The 22,580-nt window shown below is 40.7% G+C and overlaps 1 protein-coding gene across 4 annotated transcripts; it reads left to right on the plus strand.

Annotated features, from left to right (window-relative positions):
- Positions 1-1,763: 1,763 nt before the first annotated feature.
- On the plus strand, positions 1,764-22,317 carry st8sia5 (ST8 alpha-N-acetyl-neuraminide alpha-2,8-sialyltransferase 5). 4 transcript variants are annotated; one of them, XM_033646040.2, is made up of 9 exons: positions 1,764-2,690; positions 8,698-8,805; positions 9,134-9,220; positions 13,875-13,967; positions 15,951-16,037; positions 18,084-18,228; positions 18,378-18,490; positions 19,840-19,932; positions 20,046-22,317. In XM_033646040.2, the coding sequence occupies exons 1-9, from the start codon at positions 2,545-2,547 to the stop codon at positions 20,506-20,508; spliced, it is 1,335 nt and encodes a 444-aa protein (XP_033501931.1). In that variant the 5' UTR covers positions 1,764-2,544; the 3' UTR covers positions 20,509-22,317. The 4 variants fall into 4 exon arrangements, with proteins under 4 accessions (XP_033501931.1, XP_033501930.1, XP_033501932.1 ...); XM_033646039.2 differs by having other exon boundaries at positions 1,770-2,690; positions 15,879-16,037; XM_033646041.2 differs by lacking the exon at positions 9,134-9,220 and having other exon boundaries at positions 1,771-2,690; positions 15,879-16,037.
- The last annotated feature ends 263 nt before the right edge of the window (positions 22,318-22,580 follow it).

The raw sequence follows: 22,580 nt of genomic DNA on the forward strand, positions 1-22,580 counted from the left end.
TGGGTGGAAGTCTCTTGCATGCTTCCTTTTAGAGATATTCTCTGCATATCCAACTAGGAGGAGCCCTCGGGCAGACCCTGAACATGCTGGAGGGACGACAGTCTGGCCTGGGACTGCCTCAGGTCCTGAGGGCCGTGGCTTCACAAAAGTATGTCTGCCTTCTTTGCTTATAGCCTGCTGCCTCCATGACTTCGACCCAGATAGGCTGAGTGACAGGAAATAAATTAATTTAATGGTTAAATGTAAAAATATATATATTTATAGGAATTCAAATTTTAGTGTTGTCATCTGATCTCTAGATGGTTCAGTGATGTGGATTACTGAAAGTAAAATGGTGTGTCCCTTGTACAGTATGTGTCATTATAAGTAGCAGGCTTAACAGATTTGCAAAAGCACTCACTGATAACTTCTTAAAGTGCGGGGCAGAAATCCTCCCACATTCCCCATTTTGAAGAGTCTGACACCATTAAGACTGAATAAATCTTTATCAGGTATTTCTTCTTTCACACACACCTACGACTCTGCTGCTTGTAACGGTGTTAATGCACACTGCTGAAGCAGCCCAGACTGCACCAGATGGACTTTGATGACACATTCAAACAGCTGTCATAGTGGACACTGGCAGAAATCAATGGGACTAACACAATTATCAGCAGCAGTGCTGTAAAGATCTGACTTCTGTCAGGAGTTTGGCCCTGAGGAGGTGCCGCTGTCATGGTGCCAGGGTTTAGCCACATTGTTGCTGTCAAGCTTTAAGGGCCCTAAAACAGTGGGCAGGAGACAGTGAAACTCAAATAGCCATTAGATTAGAAAGAGAAGAGGTATCATTAAGAAAATTGTTTGTCTAGTCTTTCACTTATATAAGCATATAGAATCAAGGGTAATATATAGGGGAGAGTGGGAAGTTTTTATATCGACACAAAATAACCCTCCATTGCTCACAGACTTCTTGAACAGAAATGGAAAATAGTTTGATCCCTGAACAGATACAGGTTTCTACTAACAATCTATCAGTTATCACAGCCCAACACAAATGAGAAAGGCACATTTGTTTTACCAGTGCATTTCCCCCAAATTTCACCTTCTCGGGATGGTTGGGATGACATGTAAATCGGTAAAAAAGCAGCCTAAATTTTAAGTTTGAACACATTATATTAACAATGTGTTTCTTTGAGAAAAACAAAAATATTAAAGATAAATTACTGAGATATGTTATTTAGCTGAGAGTTTAATAGATGAATCCAACACATGAAAATATGCTCAGGGGTTGAAATGTGGGCCTAAATGAAGTCTATGCATTTTTTAATACACTCAGTGACAAGCCTTTGTCTTGTTTTCATCTACTTTTTTATTGATTTGTAACAAGGTAGGAACTATAACCAATACTGTCCCAACTGCACCAGGATGTAGGGAGAGAGCAGACACACTTTGGACTCCAGTGCTGGCTACCAACAAAAATTCAGACAGCAAACACAAGCATCAACTGATCAGCCCCCCCAAAAATCAGCATTCTAACAATATCTTTGTGTGTGTGTGTGTGTGTGTGTGTGTGTGTGGCATTACTAAAAACAGTATTGTGGATGAAAATAACAAAGAACCACAAATTTATTTTCACGCTTTCACATTGTAAATAAATAGGAATTGTAAAAGGTCTCCACTCCACTGAGGTAAAGTAAATAGGGTGTGGCTGAATATGGGCATAGTTGTTTTCTAACTTGCTAAGAAGACCCTGTCCCAACTGCCCTCCTGTCCCAGCCGACACCGCTCTCCCCTACAGTAGTGCTGCAGCAGCATCAGCCTGAAAGACTTTTTAGATGATGTACAGTTTAGTGGCAGGTACATTTTAACAGCCTAATGGGATCAGGTGAATGAGGTGGATTTATATTTAGGCTATTCTGAGAGCACGGGTGCATCCGTGTAAATGAGACCATGACCTTGGGTTGTGAGCGAGGAGCATCTGAATGTAACGCGGCGCGCCCCCGGCTGCCGGACTGAGAAAAGGCGCATCCTCCTCCTTTAACATTTCAGTCACGCTCAGATTTGAGATGAAGCATGGAGAATGTTTTTTCTTTCCCCTGCTCGCATCACTAAGCTAAAGGGAGAAAAATTGCGCTTGGCATCAACGCATTTGCATTATTTTTATTTATCATTTCGGGATTAATTCCAGACAAATAACCTTCTGAGCGCGTTTTTGGATCATCTGCATTGCTCACATCCGACCGAGCGACTGCACCTCGTCGAGACCAGTTTGCGCACGGTACCCGATACAAATCAAGATAAGATTTAATGTCTTTACACCCGTCCATTTGCAAAATATACAAATATAGAGAATTTATTTTGTCGAATTGGACACAATTGAGGTCGCAACTGGCGGTACATTGAGATGCTTATCACCCAACAGCAATGATGCTGCGGTATGAGAGCAGTAAGATAGACTAGAAAGGTGATGGACAATGTCCTGTCCAGCGGGTACAAGACCCCTGAGCTCCTGGTCCTGAATGCAGCGGAGAGAGACACCTAACCGGGTGTCACTGTCAGCCCTGGATGCTGCGCCGAAGAATGGGATACGCCGACCCATCGTCGGGTAAAGATATACTCGGCAATAGATCTCTTTGCTTTATATTTATTTGCGCATTTGGACTCGTCACACTATTGCAACAGATTCTCTATGGGAAAAACTACATTAAGAGGTAAGTGTGGATTATCTCTGTTTGGTCGTCGTTACCCAAAGGCAATTAGAGCGCAGGCCTTGCTGTTAATAACAACACTGTAAGGATAATACCCAGCTTTAAAAAGCATGCCTTCATAGCTGCTTTGTGTTAATGCTCAGTGATGAATTGAATGATGAAAACCATAAGTAATGAATGATAAAAATGATAAACTGTTCAGTGTAAATGGGAGTAGCCTGGATGAACTACATGTCAGGGGCGCATGGGGGAAAACAAGCTTTCATGGCTGGAAAGAACAAAAGCAATTAACCATCCATCTTTTTTCCCAGTGGCATAGAAACAATTTCCATTGGATTTATTTTTTATATATTTTCTGAGAACGAAGCATCACATTCATACCATACACAGTGCTCCAGCTGTGTATGGTAATGTTTTCCCTTTCTTTTTTTTTTCTTCCAAAGATCTTTATTTGATTTTTACGCTTCAGCCTTCTTGACTGGTCGTAGCCTACATCTTACAGCGGCATCAGATTATCAGAATGCAACTGAAAGCTATTGGAGCTGATGATGATGATTACAGATATCAACATGATAAAGATGATGTGTATTTCTTATTGGTCCCTGTTAAATAAATCATTTGTACCAGGCTGCATTCGGTACACACACAGCCACTGCAGAGCCATGTTTTATAATACCTCTGCAACAGTATATGTCTCCTTCATAAGGTTCTTGAGCTGGTTGGAAGTCCACTTTTGCACTCATCCACCCCCATTTAAAGACCAATTTATCTACCAAATTGCAGGCCCCTTATCTTTAGATTCTGAGACAAATTTCAGTGTGAGACGAGCAGATGCTGAGAAGCCGGGATGTTTTATCTCAAGGTGGTAAAAGAAAATCTCACAAAGAACACCAAATCTCACTCCAAACAGAAGGAACAATCTGAAAACTTTATCCCCACCTCCAGATATTTAACAGACAGCACATATACTGTATGTTAAAGCAAACATATACAGCATGTGCTGCAATCTGAACGCCCCCCACCCCACAGCTAACCCCCCTTCCCCGCCACCCTGCTGGGCTGGTCTGATGATGCTCAATGTGGATTCATGGCATCCCAACCTCTGCGGTGTGAGATGCATGAATTCAGACCAGACACACACACCTTTTCTTCACCTGTCCCCCTCTTAGGAGATAGAGGGGAACAAGCCACACAACAGAAACCAGTGGGCTCATGCAGCGGCAGCCATTTTGCTACAGTCTGTCTGCACACACACCTCAGTGCAAGTGTGGGGGGGGGGGGGAGAGGAAGGAGACGATGAAAGTGAGAGACTGAGAGGGAGTGATGTGATGGCTGTGTTTGCATGGATGTGTGTGGGGGGTGATGCAGAGAGAGAGAGGGAGAAGACGTCATCTTATGACATCTCTCCAAGCGTAATCAACCAGAAGTTGTTGTCCACATGGGTTCGACCACACCCAGCCTGGTTTCCTGTGAAAAACAAGCATGACAACATGCTGGCAGGGTGTTTGTCTTGCACTTGTGTTTCAGGGCATCACAGACAAAAATATCTCTGTAAATTACCAGAGGCATCTATAGGCTCAAACCGCAGCAGAGGAGACATTTGGGTGCTTAAATTGGGAGTAACAGCTTTATCAACCTTAACCAGCTCACCACACATGACCAAAGGGCAACGGGCTCTCCTCTAAATGTATGAAGAGATCCGTTAATGTCAAACTAAGTCATGAACATTCTTGTACTTAATAATTCTGGCCATTGAGTCACATGAATCAGCTCGCTGCCTGCCTTCACTCACATTAAGATGAAGAAGCGGTGAATGCAGGATTGTAAAATGGCAGTGCAGATTCAAGAGGGAAGCTCATTAAATGATCTCAGTGAGTGACACACTTCTGTGAAGGAAGACATATTAACTTTCAACTCTATTTGACTTGAAGAGGGCAATCTCTAAAAATACTCTCAGCTAGAAGGAGCAGCACCAAAGGCCCCAGGCTGGTTAGTAACCATCCGAAAATTAGTGGCTTTGCAACTGCAACAAATAGGTATCTAGACTGTCAGTTAATTCTATATCTCTAAAACATTAGAAAAATAGGTTTAAATGTCCGTCACAGCTTTCCCACAGGTCAAGGTGACTGCACAAAAACTAAACCAAACAAAAATATGCCACTGAATCCTACACACTACACCTTAAAGCCCAGTTCAGACCAAAGATTCATAACAAGATGTGTTGAAACTCGCAAGTACTTGCAATGCATCGGTCTGCAACATTCTGAAAACTTGCCACTTTGCACCAATGAAACTGGACAAGACGGCCTATCATCTACATAGAATTGACTTCCTGTACTCTGTAAGAGTTCTTTTTGAGTTTGAAATGCGTACATACAGCCAGCAGCATCACCACTACACCGTGAGGTCGGGGATGCTGCTGATCTAAGTGAGACGGACTCAGCGGGGACAGAAAGCTGTTGTTAGAGAATGCCACAGCAAGCGAACACGCCATTTTCTGACAGTTTGTACCTGACTTGACCAGCTGACTTCGCCACAAGCCAAATGGTTGTTGAAACAGGTGACGTGCTTTATGTTCTAAATCAAGCCAGGACAATTTGACAAGTTGAGTCGCAGGCGACACCTTCAGCCAGCTTGAGTCGAGCTGAGCCAGTCCACATCGCTGCAACTTTTTCCCGCAACATTCTACAACAGTTTCATCTCATTGCCAATCTTTGGTCTGAACTGGGCTTTACAAAACAAAGAAAAGCAGAAATCTTAATGTTTTTAGATGCTGAAACCAGCAAATATTTGGTATTTGATAAATAACATACTCAGATGAATAGCTGCAGATGCACGGAGAGGCCCATAGAGAATGAATATGTACAAGGTCCAGAATTTTGTGCTACAAGCCTGTTTACAGCAAATACTGACTCTGTTTATGAGCCCTTCTCGATGTATTATGTGTTTGCATTGTATCCCCCTGATTCTGAGCAGCTTTCTGTGTTTTTGCAGAGCTATATGAGAATTTATTGATTCTAACACATAGCAGCACATAGAACTGCTAGTTCATAATTTAGAGGACACAGCTCCTACACCATTTACAAGAGTGGTTCCCTGTTAAAAGTGCAGAGAGGAAACAAGACAGAGATCCAGAGGACATCACATCTGCTTTCATAAATAACAGCATTAAGTTTTCTGTTTTGCCAAAGACAATTAAGTACCCAACTTAAGGAGCCCTAAGTTGTTACAGGAAATACCCAAGGACATAATAAATGGTCATCTCAGTCATTGTGCCAGGCCTTGCCTAAAAGCCAGCCAAGTCACAAAATCCAATAGTATAAAAGTCCTTCCTGCTTTCAAGTCCCATTATCAACGCTCAAGGGCAGAATCAGAGCACATTAGTGCCACAGAACAACTTGTGCTTGTTGTTCGTCCGATGCTTAGATTACTGTCTGTGCTCATAATTGAGTTAATGGGAGATAAATGGACTCTTAATGTTTGGACTGAACGCACTGGATTGATCAGTGAGTAAGAGGTGGTCACATAAGATTGATTGGGTTTTATTGGCGACCGCATATTAAAAAATATCAGTACTGTATATGTGATACTGATCAAATCAAGGTTGAACAGGCTAAGTAAAGTTTTGTTGATGATTATGATTCATGGTATATGTGACTACATTGTGCTGGTTTGATCTGCTTTTCTGCATAACAGCTGTCCTCTTTTAGGCACAGACATGTTTCTGATTTCAGCGTGTTCTTTCTCTGCAGCCGGTTACAGAGTGTTACTGAGGAGTTGAAGTGGCACTAAGAGAATGCGCCTGCAGATCAGTACTGACATGAGTTCCCGGTGATGAACGCTCAATCACATAATGCACCCAGAAAGGCTCTTTGGGTTCAGTTTCCCTGCTGAATTTAGCACAACACCCACGGAGCACTCTCAGAAATGAGTCACACATGAATACTTGCATAATAATCAGTTGGTGATAGGAGAAATTATACACCCACTGATGTTTGGATGTATGGTATGTGAATAATCTGTTCATAATTAAAGAACTGTGGAATTTCAAAGGATATTTATCATCAACAAATAACATGAAAAGACCAAATCCAAAGATGAATTGATTGCAGGTGTACCAAAAACCAAGGATCGCTTATTCCTCTGATCCATAGACCTCCACTGTTGTCCAAAAAATGGATAAAAATACACAAAATGAGCAACACAGTTGTGCATGGTGACATTTTATCTCATTATGATGACTTTTATTTGAGTCGAATCCTGGTGCTTTAGATACTAGCCAATGCACAAAATCTCTGGCTAAAAATAGTCCCAATAAACCACACAATCAGCAGAGTAAATGTTGGCATTTTACATTCCTGCAAACCATGTATATTTAATGTTTGTCTGTTATTATGTAGTGGATATGTTGAAACTTAACATTTTAACAATGCTGTGATCAGCGTGTGGTTATGTTTACGCACAGAAACCACTTGGTTATGATTAGCAAGAGACTGTTGGGTTTGAAATACCCAAATACATAATCACTGCTGGAAAAGCCTCCCATGATTTGTCAAAAACACCTGCTTTTGGTGGCACAATTTCAGCTGGAAATGCTGCTTATGGCTCACTAAAAACAATAGGTTTTAGTGGCACAATCATGGCTGGAAATGTTACAGATGTATGGCTAAAAACCAGCCAAAACAACTGGATTAGTTGTTTGTTGGTCTCAAGCAGTGGGCTGCTGCTTGGCAGCCATCTTGCCCAGGGGTCATGCCATTCCCTCTTCCTCCCAATGACAAATTCAACTCACATGTAATCAGAACTATGTCACTTTAGAAACATTCATATGATACGTATAGATGACACAAATGTTACACATTTGTGGTTTGCAGAAAGATACAATGCCAACAATTAATTTCTGGCAACTGGGCTGCAACAAATACACAATTTGGTCCCGTCTGAGTGAGCTAGCTGAGTTAGCTTTTGTGCAGCATCCAGCTGTTTTAGCAAATTGCTGATTGTTTTTTAAAGAGTAAAAGTATATATATTTATGTCTACTAGGAACTAATGGACTTGGATCTGAGAGCCACAGACAGGCTGGAGATTTGAAAGTTACGCATTCATGGTTTTTGTCTTTTTATGGGATTTGTTGTCAACAGCATAGAATATACCCAGCGATATTGTTAAATACAAAATACGTTTTAGGCCTTGGTATTGTAAGTCTTCACTTGTTCTCCCGTGAGGGGATTAAATCCAAAAAAAAGACTCTTTGTAGATTACTGTAAACAAGCTCCCCCCCGTTCCCTAAAATTAGTTGGTGTACTCAGAATGCACAGCATCCTAATTATGAGAGCGCTATGAAGCACCTGCACCAAATGGCCTCCTCTGATGAATTCACTGTAATATTTTTAGTGAAAATATCTGATAATGCAGCCAGTAGTGCCTTTTATTAGACACGGACACATTTGTGTTGCAAATTTGTAGTCTTGAAAAGCAAATTGAGATAATCCCTGAAGAAATCGCCTTTAAAAGTAATATCTGGCTCAAAATATGGTCTAAATCGTGGAAATCTGCTCTTGGCAACTCAGTTGGCATCTCTTCCTCAGAAGTAATTTGACATTCACAGCAGCGCTGGCAATGATTGTTGTTCCTCCCTTAAATCACTGTGACTTTAATACATTGAACTAAAAGTCTACCACTCCTGCAGGCCAAATATTGCAGAGTGTGAATGTTTGAATCACACTCGGAATAGTGGCAAAAGCCCAGCAGGGCATAAATGAACCATTCAAACCATGATATCATTATTAACCAAAAATTCATTCTAACCATGTTTGGTGTCATACTTTGACTTGTTTTTCTTGAGCCAAAAAGCTGGTTGCCCTTTAATGTATATGTGTGTGTGTGTGTGTGTGTATGTGTGTGCGCAGTTGAATTTTATGAGTGAACACATGGGCTTGGTTGTATGTGTTTGACATCTGCACAGTAAGGACAATAAATCCCAAAATAAACTGATTCATTTTCTTACTAGTGCGCAACAGTTTAGCCGACTCAAAGGGGACGAGACAGGAAATTGGACCGGTCCCGTTAATTTCTCGGATGATGGATCTCTGAAGCCTGCCAGAAATGGAAGGAAAAGGTACTTTTCCAGCGTGACTGACTGCACAACACCTCTGAGAAAAGAGAGTGTGCGTGAGAGAGAGAGCGAGAGAGAGATAGAGTGAAAGAGAACACAACAGTTTTCAAATCCATCCTAGTGACGACCCAGCCCTGCATGTGTGGACTGGGCCGCTGATAAAGCACAGCAGTCTCCTCAGATGCTTTAGAGAGAACACAAAGCTGCAGCACATGTACACTTTTTTATGCTCTACTTGTTTTGTAATCTGCAGGTTTAGGGAAGGTAGCGGGGGTGGTGATGTCACAGGACACATATTTAACTCTAACTTAACCTGTCTGCATGTTGACAGATGTTTCCGTCAGAATTTTCAGCCAGATTCACAGATCTCCGTAATAGTCACACCCTGCCTAGCCGATATTAAGAAGAAAAAAAAAAGGTAGGCCAGTTTGAAGGCATTTTTAGTACTTTCACAGAAACCCAAGAATGCCTCTTTCTTTTTCATTACTCTGAAAGGTATAAACTCTCATATTTTTTCAGTGGTGGTTGCACTTCAGATTTGCTCTTGCATGTTGTCTGATCCCGTCCACCTCGACCCCAGATCCCCATCCCCCCCTTCAGAAGCTGGTTGAACCACGGTCTCCTGTTGATGTACTGGCTTCTCCTCGTACGTCTGTGTCCCATCCAGCACCCATCTCCGAATGCCTTGTCCTCCTCAATCTGTGTCTCATATGTTCTGCACAGCTCTGTGTGTATGCCATGTACATAGTGTGGACACTTCTCTCTGCTCCCCCCTATCGCCCCTTCTCACATCTGCATTGTCTCTCTCTGCGACCTGGACTTACCCCCTTTTCCACTTTACTTTCCTTATTGCAATTAGACAGGAACATGCCAGATTTAGTTCCCCAAAGCTCCAAATCCTCATCACACTGAGCAGTAGATGTTAGTATCTGTGGTAAAATGCTGGTAAGTCTTTTTCATTCTGGATTGGTTTTTGCACCAGCATTGTACGATGAACCCCTAAAATGCCACATGAGATGAAATTCATCTCATTAAGTGAATTACATGTCTTGCTTTTGAGATCTGAACAGAGAACACTTGCAAAGGTTTCATCATCTTAGCTAAAACAAGTATGAATAGCCCTTTTCAGAAGTGTCAGGTATTTTCTATTCAACAGATGCTCCTCTCAGTCAAACCTCAGAAATACACTGCATCATCAGGTGGATGTAGACAACCAGTTTCATTGTTCCTTATTTGTACGATTTCATCCCAGCATCTTGTTCCTTTAATGCATCCCTCCATTGTATTTGCTTGTTGTGTTCTTTTATTACTATTATTTCTTTCTAAACTCGCCTCATTTACCTCCACAGGTAATATTCTGCAATATTATCCATCGTCCAAAACACCATACTCCATCTTTCTATCTAATGAGACAAAAAAACAACATTCATTCTAACAAACACAGCAGTCGCTGCCATTTTGGCATCAAAGCTCGTCAATAACCTTGAAGCATTTTACAGGTTAATCTGAAAACATATCACGACATTTAGAGCTTTACAAGATTCAGATGTACCTCAGAAGGGTTATATTTTGAAACTTTAAAAGTAAAATTAGCTGCATGGATCAATACCTTTATTTATATAAACAAGTTTATTTAAATGCAGCCTGTGGCCCTCTGCCCAAACCTAAAAGGAAAATTATAGATCAGGGCTAAAGAGAGAAACCCTTTGGGGGTGAGACTATTGACACGTTGGACAAAAGCATTTGGCTGATGTGAAAACATAATGCACGTTTCTCACATTCTAGTGCCTGTTCATTGCCTCATGCCTGTGTGGCAGAAATAAACAGCTGAAACGTTGTATTTCCATGCAAGTTAAAAACATTTCAAAGGCCTTTTCAAGACTTTTGGTCACAGTAATTAAATTTTATCTTCTATTTAGTGTAATGCTTTAACTTTATCTTGTACCTTTCTGTGGTTATTTTACCCTTGTGTGTAATTCCCCTTAAAGTAAACACTTTGTTGAAACAATTGGTGAAACACAATGGTGAAAATAAATGCAACAGTTTTAACTGTGTTCAGAATTTGGACAAAATCCAACGACCTTTTGATCTGTAGTATCTACCAAAAGAAAGATATTTAATTTAAATCCATCAACACAAAGCGAGACAATGTGACTCATGCTGAAAAGTGGCCACTGTGGCCCCAAGTGGTGATTACAAGATAACAGAACACAGTAGGCGATTTGTTGATTTTTTTTAACATCTATATAGTTCATTAGAGAATATTGTAATATATATATATGTAGATCCAAGGCAATACTGATGGAAGTGCGGGACTCAAATTACAAATCCATCTGCTACTTTAGCACCAGAGACAACGCCTTTGATTTATCAATACACAGACTACTGATATTTCAGAGCCATGGTCAGGGCCATAGATTCTAACTTGCAGACCTCAGACAGATAATGGATCAATGAGTCAGGCAGACGAGCAGTGCCGTAACGGAAATACGTGAGCCCCCCTCCCCCAATTGCCCATTGGAAGAAGAACATGAGTAAAAGTCATTGAGTCTGTCCATTCTTGATTAAAAGCTTTTTTCTGTGTTACTTTTCTTGGCCCAACTTATTTCTCAAACTATTGTCTCTCGTCTCGTCTCGCCCATGTGTGTATCTCTTTGATTGACTGAGTAGCTTCATTCGAGATGATATCCAACACAAGTAATTGGTCTGCGAGTTTCCTGGTTGCCAAACAAGCGCTACAAATGTTGCACCGGTGAAAACAGAGAAGCTCTCAAAATTGGATACTTTCCAATAACTTGTCGGTTACCGAACAGTGTTAACGCAGCGGGAACTTGAGGGGTGGGCTTTACACTTCTGTGATTAGCTTGTCAGTGGGATACACACACAGGAACTCACGTGCAAAGAAGTTTAAATTACAGCGTACTTAAGCTGCATCTCAATTCAGGGGCTGCGGCCTTCGAAGGCTGGATCTGAAGACTGATTGCGTTGCATCTGCACGACCAAGGCTGTCCCATTTCGAAGGCTCCTTCAAATGCAGCCCCAGAAATCCAGCCTTCTTTCCCAGAATTTGGAGGACACAGCGGATGAATCTTTAGTGGCCCAGCTTATCCCAAAACGCATTGCACAACGGTGACGATGATATATTAAGTAAACTAACAGTTGTTAACTAGCTAATGGTTAACTGTTGATAACATTACTATTAGCTAAAACCACAGAGCTTAAACCATCTTAATTTAATAAGTTTACCTGAAAACGGTCCATCAGCCTGAAATATATCAAACGGCGATGTCTCCAGCAATGAATCATCTCAAGTACGAAATTTAAAAAAAAAAAAAAACATATATAATAACAGTCTCTGGGTCCATGATTTAGGGCTAACTAACTTATTAGCGTACACCTTCTTTCGTCAAACGCAGCTGGTTGCTAGGTAACAGGAACACCAACTGGTTGGGGCGAGAACAACTGTTGATGCAACCAGGAAATCCTCTACAAACTGTCCCATTTTGGAGACCATTTGGTTTGGCTGATGCTGCCTTCAAAGGACGCAGCCGACATCGACCTCGAAGGAAATTAATGACAGGATTCATAACGTCAGCAAACAAACTTGTTAATGCTAATTTGCATACAATAGCCAACATTAGGTGATCATTTTAGAGAAAGTGGAGAATGTGTTTTATATTTTATGAATTCAACTTTTCATATGTAAGAGGAACAATGGGTTCTTTCTTCTTTCACATAGTCACATAGTCTCGCTTTAAAATACTCTGAAAGCAGAAGGAAATTCCAAATTTCAGAACCACTCCATTAACAGCTAACTTACTAACATCCCTCTGTGCACAAAGTACTTACATCTCATCTACGCTTGTTTCTTCAAAGTGCAGTTATGAAAATTATATTTGTTCTTTTTTTTTCATCTTTTCAGCATAAGAAAAATCATATATCTCCTCTGCCCAACATGATTTCCACATCTTGTAAACACAGAAACAAAGAATGTTACACTGGTGGTTTCCTCCTTCTCCCCTTTCAAACTCCATTGTAACCACCACCTCCATCCTGTCCCAAAACAGAAACACACACATTTTATCCAGACTGCAGTCTGATTGCACGTAAATACAACATGCTGCAAGAAATGAGGCATCAGTGCACGGATAAATGGCAACATACTGACACCTTGATATGAATTTAACATCAAGTATGAATCCTTCCAGCTGTCTCTGCAGACCATTTTGACAAATCCACCAAAAACACAGTCACACCACCATGCTGAAGACATTATTTTTGTTTGGTTAATGTTGCCATTTCAGTGTAATGATTGTTTTATATGTGTAAGATAGATGTATGAGATTCTTTAACTCTAGTTGAAAATATTAAATTACAAAAACCCTATTGGTAATTGCCTCCATGTTATGATTACAAGTTTGCATGAATATCTGTGTTATGTGTTTATGTGCACAATGTATTGACACATCGTTATTTCCAGCCCAGCTGACACACATTATTACTTTTATGTAGTTAAGTATATAAATATATAAATAATTGTACTGTTTCACATCAAAGAAGACACTCACATCAACCAGATGCTGCTATCTGATCTTATTCTGATTGTTCTCTTTTTCTCTTCTGAATTAATACACAGCATATATACACATTTTAACCACAACGCCAGTGTCAAACTGGTTTTAAACCATGCAAGTTCTCATCGTTACCCATTAAATAAGTGAAAATATGAGAGGTATTATTTTTCCTCAGTAAGTGTATTAGTTGGTTTAGACTAAGATGTAATAAAATCTGGTGCAAGTGTCCAGTAAACCTTATGTTAGTATCACGTTTGTGACGCCTTAAATCAGTTACATCACTTCTGTCATTTGTCATCCCACAACGCTACACTGATATATTAGTATTCATGAAGACATTTTGTAGTAAATGTGAGCTTTTTTCCTTTATGGTGTCCTTTCAACACACTGTTTTATATACTGCTTCTTATCTCCACAGTTTTTTTTTTGGTAATTGTGTTGATTCTCTTGTGTGTGTGGAGAAGTTTAGGCCGAGGATGACTGTGTCTATCCCTCCAGGTATCTGGAAAACTACGATGGCTCATATGAATACAACTCCACTGCTTGCAGGGAGCTCAGACAGGAGATTATGGACGTCAAAGTCTTGACAATGTGAGTGTTCTTTGTGATGTAGCCCACACCTGCGGTGGACGACCTTATTTAGAGTAACATCTTTTTCCCCCTCAGGCGATCCTCAAGTACCTGTCAAGAAGTTAGGAAGACATCCCCCACTTGATTTGTGGAAACAGTGAACTGTCTGTGTTCAGTGAGAACTGTAAAACACCGTTTTAGTTTTAGCTTGTTGACATTTTTAAGTTCACTTTGAGGTTGCAGGATTTTCTTCCAACGTCCAGAAAGGAATAAAATAAAGAATATAGCAGGGTCAACTGAGGACAGCTTCACCATCGGCTCTATGAGGCTTGAGTTAAATGCTAATGTCAGAATGCTAACATGTTCACATGACAGTGCAAACATGCATTTTAGCGTGTGAGCATGCTAACGTTTGCTAATTTGCACAAAACAGAGTGCAGTTGAGGCTGATGGGAATGGCATTTGTTTGGCAAGTATTTGGTCAAGAAACAAGCAGTTTACTGGACAGCTTAAAAATTTGACCTGACGTTTGACCTGATGGTGAAAACTCACCAACGTTATTACAATTTATCCTACGAACCTCTTGAGGTGACATATGGCGATTGTGAACCTAAAAAGAGATGTTTACCAGTGGTGATAGATTGTACTGTTTTCACCTCATGAGTCTGTGTGTGTGTCATCATGTTGAATTGTGGTCCTGGAGAACCTACCACAAAAGTCAATTTGAGTAATGTGTTTTGCCAGGTGTTTATATGTTGGTTTGTATGTCTGTCTGTCTGTCTGTCTGTCTGTCTTTCTGTCTGTCTGTGGACAGATTTTGTCAACACGATAGCGTTGCAATCGTGAAAGATTTGCTCACAAAAGTTGAGATCAAAATGAAGGCAAGGTTCAAAGATGGGTGTAGTCTGAGCAAGGGGGCATGTAGGGATTAGGAAGTGGGGAAGGGGCCATTACACCTCCACTTTCACACGATAGCATCCAGTGTGATTTGATGTAATAGCAAACATTCTGCTCACAAATATTTGTGATGCACAATGTATTGTTCATCATTTCTAGAGTCTGCCAGAGTCCCCTCTTCAGTGCAAACATTTTCCATGCGTTTTTATCAATAACGACCTCCCTGTTAAAAAGGTCTGTTGAAGAGCTATTGAGATAGATTGGGCAGATTCATCTGAATTGGTGACCATGAATGGATTTGATGACTCTTGAACATCATTTCACTCTGCTTTTTATCATAATCATTGAGTAATCAAGTGGCAGAGACTCTGTGATTATCTAATAAACAACAAACAGCAATTTATCCACTGCAAAAGTCAAAGTGAAGGCGAGAACAATGCCTAAGTCTTGCCACATGACATCCATTTTATCACCAATATTTTACAGCTGAAAGTGCTTTTACTGTCAGTCTAACTGCAGCACCCTATATATATTACATTATATATGACACATTATGGAGTAGACCAATGCATGGATTCATTAGCCTTCCCTCCTCAATGAGCCTGCTGTGTTCACTGCAATTTGAGCAGTACATTTCCTGTTGTATGAATGTGAACATTGTCCAGTGACCTTTTGTGCGTGTCCCTCAGGCTGCCAAACTTTAATGTCAAATGCATTCTGGGCGCTTGATGAAGGGCCATGAGGCAGAGAGCAGCTGCTGTCACTCTGCCAGACAGTGAAACTAATGGTGCCACCCTGCCTCCCAGAGCAAATCCCATCTCCCAATCATCTCAAAGGAAATGTCAGTTCAAGGACAGCTATTCACAGACATCCTTGATGAAGCCTCTGCCTTCGTATTAAGAAGTCTAGATCCAGTAGCATCAGTAGAGCCATCACACAGTGACCACTGCAATTTTCTGCCCCCCCCCCCCCCCCCCCTTTGCTTGTCTTTTTGAGTCTTTTTTATGGTGTTTCTTCAATTTACTACCCTTGTAGAGACATTAATCGGAAAATACATGGCCATGGGTATCCTTCCTCATTCCACAAGTCTCTCTGCCTGTCTGCCAGGGTGAAAACCTCAGACCTGTTTGAGAGATGGAGAAACCTGCAGGTGTGTAGGTGGGAGCAGAACAAGGAGGAGACCAGCAACTTTAAGTAAGCATTACTCAGTCTCAGCAGAGGAAATGTACTTATGAATGACTAGATTTTTTTTTTAAATCTTGTACATGACTTCACTACTTCTCAGTCTGCACATTGAACATTTCTCTTTTTTCCCACTGCCTCTGTTTTTTGGTGCTTTAAACCTGTGTACTCATTGGGGTTCTTGACAGCTCAAAAATACACTTAATATTGACTTATCACTTTTAGATTTTTTTATTTATTAAGAATTACTTGATTTTTAACATGGATATGTTTCAGCGGTTTTCTATTAAAGTGTCAGAAACAGTTGTAAAACCTTGAGTTTTCATATTCTCTATATATCTGTGATTAGTGTTGACAGAACCTCATATACAAGACTATCCCACCACATCTTGTATAAGTCTATTTGGATTTCTGTAACAGAGTTCTTTAACAGTTTGTTCAGAGGTCAAAAAGAGCAATTCAGTGGCATTGTACATTTACCATGGATGTGGTTTAGGCATAAAAACACTTAAGCCCCTTTTACACTGCCAGATTTTCCGCGAATGTTGGGCCGTTTTGCCGGCAAGTTGCGAGCGTTTAGACACACAGAGCCGGATTGGTGAGTTGATCTGAGGTGCCCAATTTTCCGCCTCGTAAGGTAAACATATTGGCGGAACCCTTTTAGTTTAAACAGACCGAGGCGCCCTTCCACAACAGGAGGGACTGTTGATGACTTGTGGGAGGAGCTGTTGATGGCGCTGCACATGCGAGCCACTGGCGGTGGATAAACACGAAACAGCTGATAGCAGGAATTAGTGCACAGCTAGTAGCAAGCGGGAAACGCAAACCTGACAGACACTGTAAAGATGAGCAACTGGGGAGACAAGGAATTGCTCGCCCTCCTTGCCCTCGCAAACGAAGAGGTCATTAACCGTCAGATGACGGGAACAGTGAAGGGCGGACCGACTTAAGAGAGAATCACCAAAGGACTGACCAGTAGCGGCTTCCCTCCCACGTCACTGCTGAGCTATACATTTTCTTACTTGCTCACGCCCCCCATTGCCCCGAAAAAGGCACATTCTGTATAAACAAAAGTAGGTAGGCGGCATTTTGCCGCACTCCCCGATTTTGTTTTTATACTGCCAATGCTGAAAAAAAGACTGATTGACTGATTTCCTGCAAATTTGCACAATTCCTATTTAAAAAGGGCTTTAGTCAGGGTTAGGAAAACATGTTTGTTGGTTGCTGGTTGTTGGTTGTTGACGCCACATCACAACCAGCACGACCCCTGCTAAGGATGATCCAATAACACCTTAAAAAAATAGGCGGTTATCGTTGCTTTAAACACTGATGGTAATGCCATGAACTCTCATTAAAAAATGCCCACTTTTTTTGTTACAAGCATGGCTGGAAATGTCCCAAACTCTCCTTAAAAATACTTGCTTTTGTTGCTAAAAACACAGCTGGAAAACTCTCCACTTCTTGAACATCACTTTAGGATTGTGATATGATATGTATGAAACATACCAATGTTACATATCCATGGTTTGCAGAAATGTACAATGCCAATATTGTATTATAACAACTCAGCTGAACAGGAAGTTAGACCCCTGGGGTCACCCCAAGCACCCCAAGTAGCATTATTATGCAATGACATACTGCACATGTCTTGTCAAACAAATGAATCTGCACTTGCTCATGCAAAGCCCTCTAACATATTAAACATGAAATACTTTCTTTATTAGGTACAATAACGATGCTTTATGGTCATTTCCGCTTTTTGTCACTTCATTAAATGTGAAAGCCCAGTTTGTGGCAAAAATCTTTTTTACAACACTTCTTTGTAGTTTTGGTTTTAAAAAGATCACAAGAAAAGATTAAAAATGTATTCACACAAAAAAATGTTTGATTTTGCAATTGCTATTTTTACACATACAGAAGCAGGGTCTGTGGGACCCCAAACAATGAGGAGGTAAAGCTAATATCAACACAAGGGAAAAGCTAATTATGGTTTTGACTCTGGCATGCAGTCTTTTACAAGGAAACTAACTCCTTCTTTTCTTTGGTGTCCTCCTGAAGGATGTCTCTGTCTCGCTGCTGTAATGCTCCTTCCTTTCTGTTCACCACCAAGAGGAACACTCCTGCAGGGACCAAGCTGAGGTATGAGGTGGACACCAGTGGTATTCTTCCCATCACCACTGAAGTCTTCAAGATGTTCCCAGATGTGAGTTCATAACCATAACCTTTCCATACTGTTTTTTGTTATTCTACCACTGGTTTGATGCTACTTAACCTGGTGATAAGAGCCATTTGATTTCAAGAGCCTGCGATGCTGTCTGTGTGAATCTAACAAAACGTGTCTGTGTCATCTAGGATATGCCGTATTCCAAATCACAGTACAAGAAATGTGCTGTTATTGGAAATGGCGGCATCATCAAGAACACCAAATGTGGAAAGGAAATTGACTCAGCAGATTTTGTGTTTAGGTATATACAGGATATAATCATTCAGTGTTAATTATTGTTGTCTACGAATACAAGTGGGACTTAGTGTCAGTGGCAACCAAGCATGCAGTCACATAAAAAGACTTACTCCTCAGACCCGTCACCAGAGGAAGATGTTGGTATTGTACGTCTCTGCAAAAAGCAGATACAGGGCATTTGTACATGTCGTATGTATCACATTAACATTTTTAAAGTACGTAGTTCTGATTACATGTATGTAAGCTGATTTTAGCCCCTTACCCACTGGATGAAAACCCATTAACACCCACAAAAATTTGATTTTTATAGTTAATGGTAAAGGATACAATTGGCATTCATTCCCTGGACAAATGACTCTGCAGTAGTCAGGTATTTTTTGGCTCTAGCTCCAATTAGCCCCAGTCAGCAGCCATGGAAATACAACATTTGGGTGGATGCACTCATTTTGGCCCATTTGCCAGTGTGATAAAATAAGGGCCACCATGAAATACTGTCCATCTCCTACCAAGCAGCACTCAAACATTGTCCAGCTTAAGTTGGCAGTGATTTTGAGAGAGAAACTCAATAAGTAAGAAATATAGAAAAAAGAATTAACTGCTGTAACAATTTCAGTAGCCTCCATGCTGCTTTCTATTGTTTACTAACCTGTTTTCAGCCTGTCTATGATGTCGAACGAGACACACCAGAAATGAAAAAAAGGTATACTTGTCTACACAGCTCTAGTCTACTGGCAATGGGAAAGAAGTCCATCACCTACTTTTAAAAAGTTTTCCCGTGTTTAAAAAAGCATACATGTGCTAAAGCAGTGTATGTGTTCTGCGGCATTTCCAGACATCATTGTGCCACCAAAACCGAGTATTTCAAGCCAAAATACAAATTTGCCTAACCATAACCAAGTGTGTTTTATGCCTAAACATAACCACACATTGACCACAGTGTTGTAGAAAAGTAAAATTTCAACATATCCATTACAAATGTTACATACTCATGGTTTACATAAACGTACAATGCCAACATTTATCTGGCAGTTGGATAGCCAGTGTAGTTAAAATGCTCTGGTCTGTGATTGGGCAACATTTTATATGTGAATAGAGAACACTTAATTTGCACAAAGAGACCCAAGTGTTGCACTGAATAGGTTGTTGCAAAACCCCAACCCACTAAGTGTTGTTATGCCTGCCAAGCTTTCTATTCTGGCACAGATGCTAAACTATGATCGGAAAATTGCTGTTGAGGAGTCAGTTAATGTTGATTTATTGTAGATGCTTAACTCCTCATCACAACCATTGAATGAGCAATTATGCAGCGGACCAGCATGTCTTATCAGTGAACTTGTGCTTTCTTTTTTGCAGGTGCAACATACCACCCATCAATGAAAAGTATTCAGCTGATGTTGGCACTAAAACAGATCTGGTGACAATAAATCCGAGCATCATTACAGAGAGGTACTGTAAATATGGGTCTGAGCGAGAAATCAGGCCTATCTCTTTCTTTCTTTATCTGTCTATATCTCCATCTCTTTTGGCTCGTAGGATCTCATGTTTCGCTTCCTCTGCAGATTTCAGAAGCTGGAGAAATGGCGGCGGCCATTTTACGAAGTCCTCCAGAATTACGAGAACTCCTCAGTGGTGCTTCCCGCCTTTTACAACACCCGCAACACCGATGTATCTTTCAGAGTCAAGTACATGCTGGATGACTTTGACTCCCAGAGAGGCGTGTTCTTCTTCCACCCGCAGTACCTTCTCAACGTGCAGCGTTTCTGGGCAGTGCAGGGCGTCAGGGCCAAACGGGTCAGCAGCGGCCTAATGCTCGTCACCGCCGCCTTAGAGATGTGCGAGGAAGTCCACCTCTATGGTTTCTGGGCATTTCCCATGAACCCCTCTGGCATCTTCATCACTCACCATTACTATGACAACGTCAAGCCACGGCCGGGCTTCCACGCGATGCCTCACGAAATTTTCAACTTCATTCACATGCATACTCGTGGGATCATCAATGTACACACGGGGCAGTGCACGTGATCCCTCACTCCTTTGCTTTAGTGTAGTTTATCTTTTAGTTTATTTAAAATCAGGTTTGCCTGTTTTATTTCAGTCAATGAAACAATATTTCCTCCCTATTTAAAAAGAGAGTTGGCCTTCAGAGCGCACACGTCTTTGCTCTCACTTATTCCACGACACAGTGAAGGTTGCTTGCTTTGACTGCCAACATACTTCTTTTTTCGATGTGTACCTTAATTTGTTCACTTAGCCAATCAGATCACTATGGTTATCTCCCACTCTTTAACCATAGGATGCTTGTTTTTAATGTGAAAAGTGGTCTTCATAGTGATGTTGTTTCTGTGAAGTTTTCTAGTGGCTCTGCTGTACAGAGGTGTTGTTTTCTACTCAACGTTGCACAGATATTTATGCTGAAACGGGCCGCAGTGGGTGTCTTTGTGCCCCCTCATTCCCACTCTCTTCTCTCTTTATCTTTGACACTCTGTGGGTGTGGCAGCTTTTAATGTTTGTGTAAAACAAAACCTGAACCTTGTTATTAAGAAGAAAAAGGAGAAAAAAATTGTAACATCCAATTGTCTACTTTTGTAATTAACTTCTTATTCACCAGATTCACTGGGTGAATATTTTAAAAACACCATTGAAATGGCCTGTTTTTAGTGGCCTACTTTCTCCCGTCTAAAAGTCCTAAAGTATGAGGCGAGGCAAGGATGTTTTCTTTTTCATTTGCTTTTTTGGCTTGTCATGATTTTGGACAAAAGCCAGATAAATATTTTAAAATGACTCCACCTGAGCAAAACTTTGGCTTTCAAGGCCGTCCAATTTGTAAAGCGATACAGTACTCAGAGTACTGTTGAGCCACCCAGCCTCTCATTGTCATTCATGTCTTAAGCCATGCTGCCTTATGAGATAATAAAACCCCTCGATATGATATGCAATGCACCCATGTGTTTTGCTTATCTACAAATACATTAATTTCAAACTAAATCTTAGTTTGTCTCTCGAATCAAAGGACACTTAAGACTCTCTAAGGTGTAGGAATTCATGTGCGGTTCTCAGCTTGTATTCTATTGGAATTAGCGAAGTCTTACTCCCTGTAAACTCCATTCATAATCATGTAACGCTCTGCATGACTTTAGTCTATACTTGGCTTTGTGTGTGCCTGCTTCAATGATCACTGAAATATGTTTACACTTAAGCCTCCCCTGGAGCTCACAGTGCTTTTGGAGATAAATACACAAACCTTTTCACAGAGAGACGAATGGATTTGTTGAATTGTATAATAGTGGATGCAGTCCCCATTGAATGACGATGCACGTATGAAGACGGTTGCTGCCCTTTTTGTGAAGTGCTTTTGTTACCACTGTATTCTTTCACCTTCCCCTTTAAACTGTGAACATTTAGTTAACACTCTCGAAGGCAGTGTGCATTGACACACTGGAAAGCTGCTGTTTATGCTGTTGTACACTGCAAAAGAGACTGTAAATGAATTTTTTGTCACTCCTCCGTTCATGCTCTGCTGTGTCCATTATTTCCATTGTATTTGAAGGACATCATTGCTGATAAGATTTATGTTGTTTCTTTGATCATTTATACAGACTCTTTGTGTTTATGCACAAGAAATATGAGTTCAGCAAATGAACACCAAAAATGTTTTGGCTCCACCACTAAATTGTTGCACAGACACAACTGAATCAAGAATGGAAAAGGAAGGGAACTGGTCTGTGTACTTTATGGAGGTTATATATATATAACACAGTGCTTCTTAACTGACTCTAGATCATTCTTTATACTGGTATTGTGTTTGTAAATAAACTTGTTTGGATTTTCTCACTTGTATGTTTATGGCTGAATTATTTTTGTGTGTGTACCAAAGGTATCCAATCATTTTTATTTAATAATAGATACATTTGCCTCATATAACATGAGTCATTAATATGCTGCCCGATTTAGAAAGGGCCACAGAGCACACACAATGCTAATTTAACTGTCTTATTTCAGGCCAGTTAACCTCTGCTTTGTCTTCTCCAATTAGCTCTTCTGCAAAGCTACTGTCAACACCTCAGTTATTAAGCAGTGGTGTCAGTGTCCTCTCA

Source organism: Epinephelus lanceolatus, chromosome 19, assembly GCF_041903045.1.
Source record: "Epinephelus lanceolatus isolate andai-2023 chromosome 19, ASM4190304v1, whole genome shotgun sequence".
NCBI lineage: Eukaryota > Metazoa > Chordata > Actinopteri > Perciformes > Serranidae > Epinephelus > Epinephelus lanceolatus.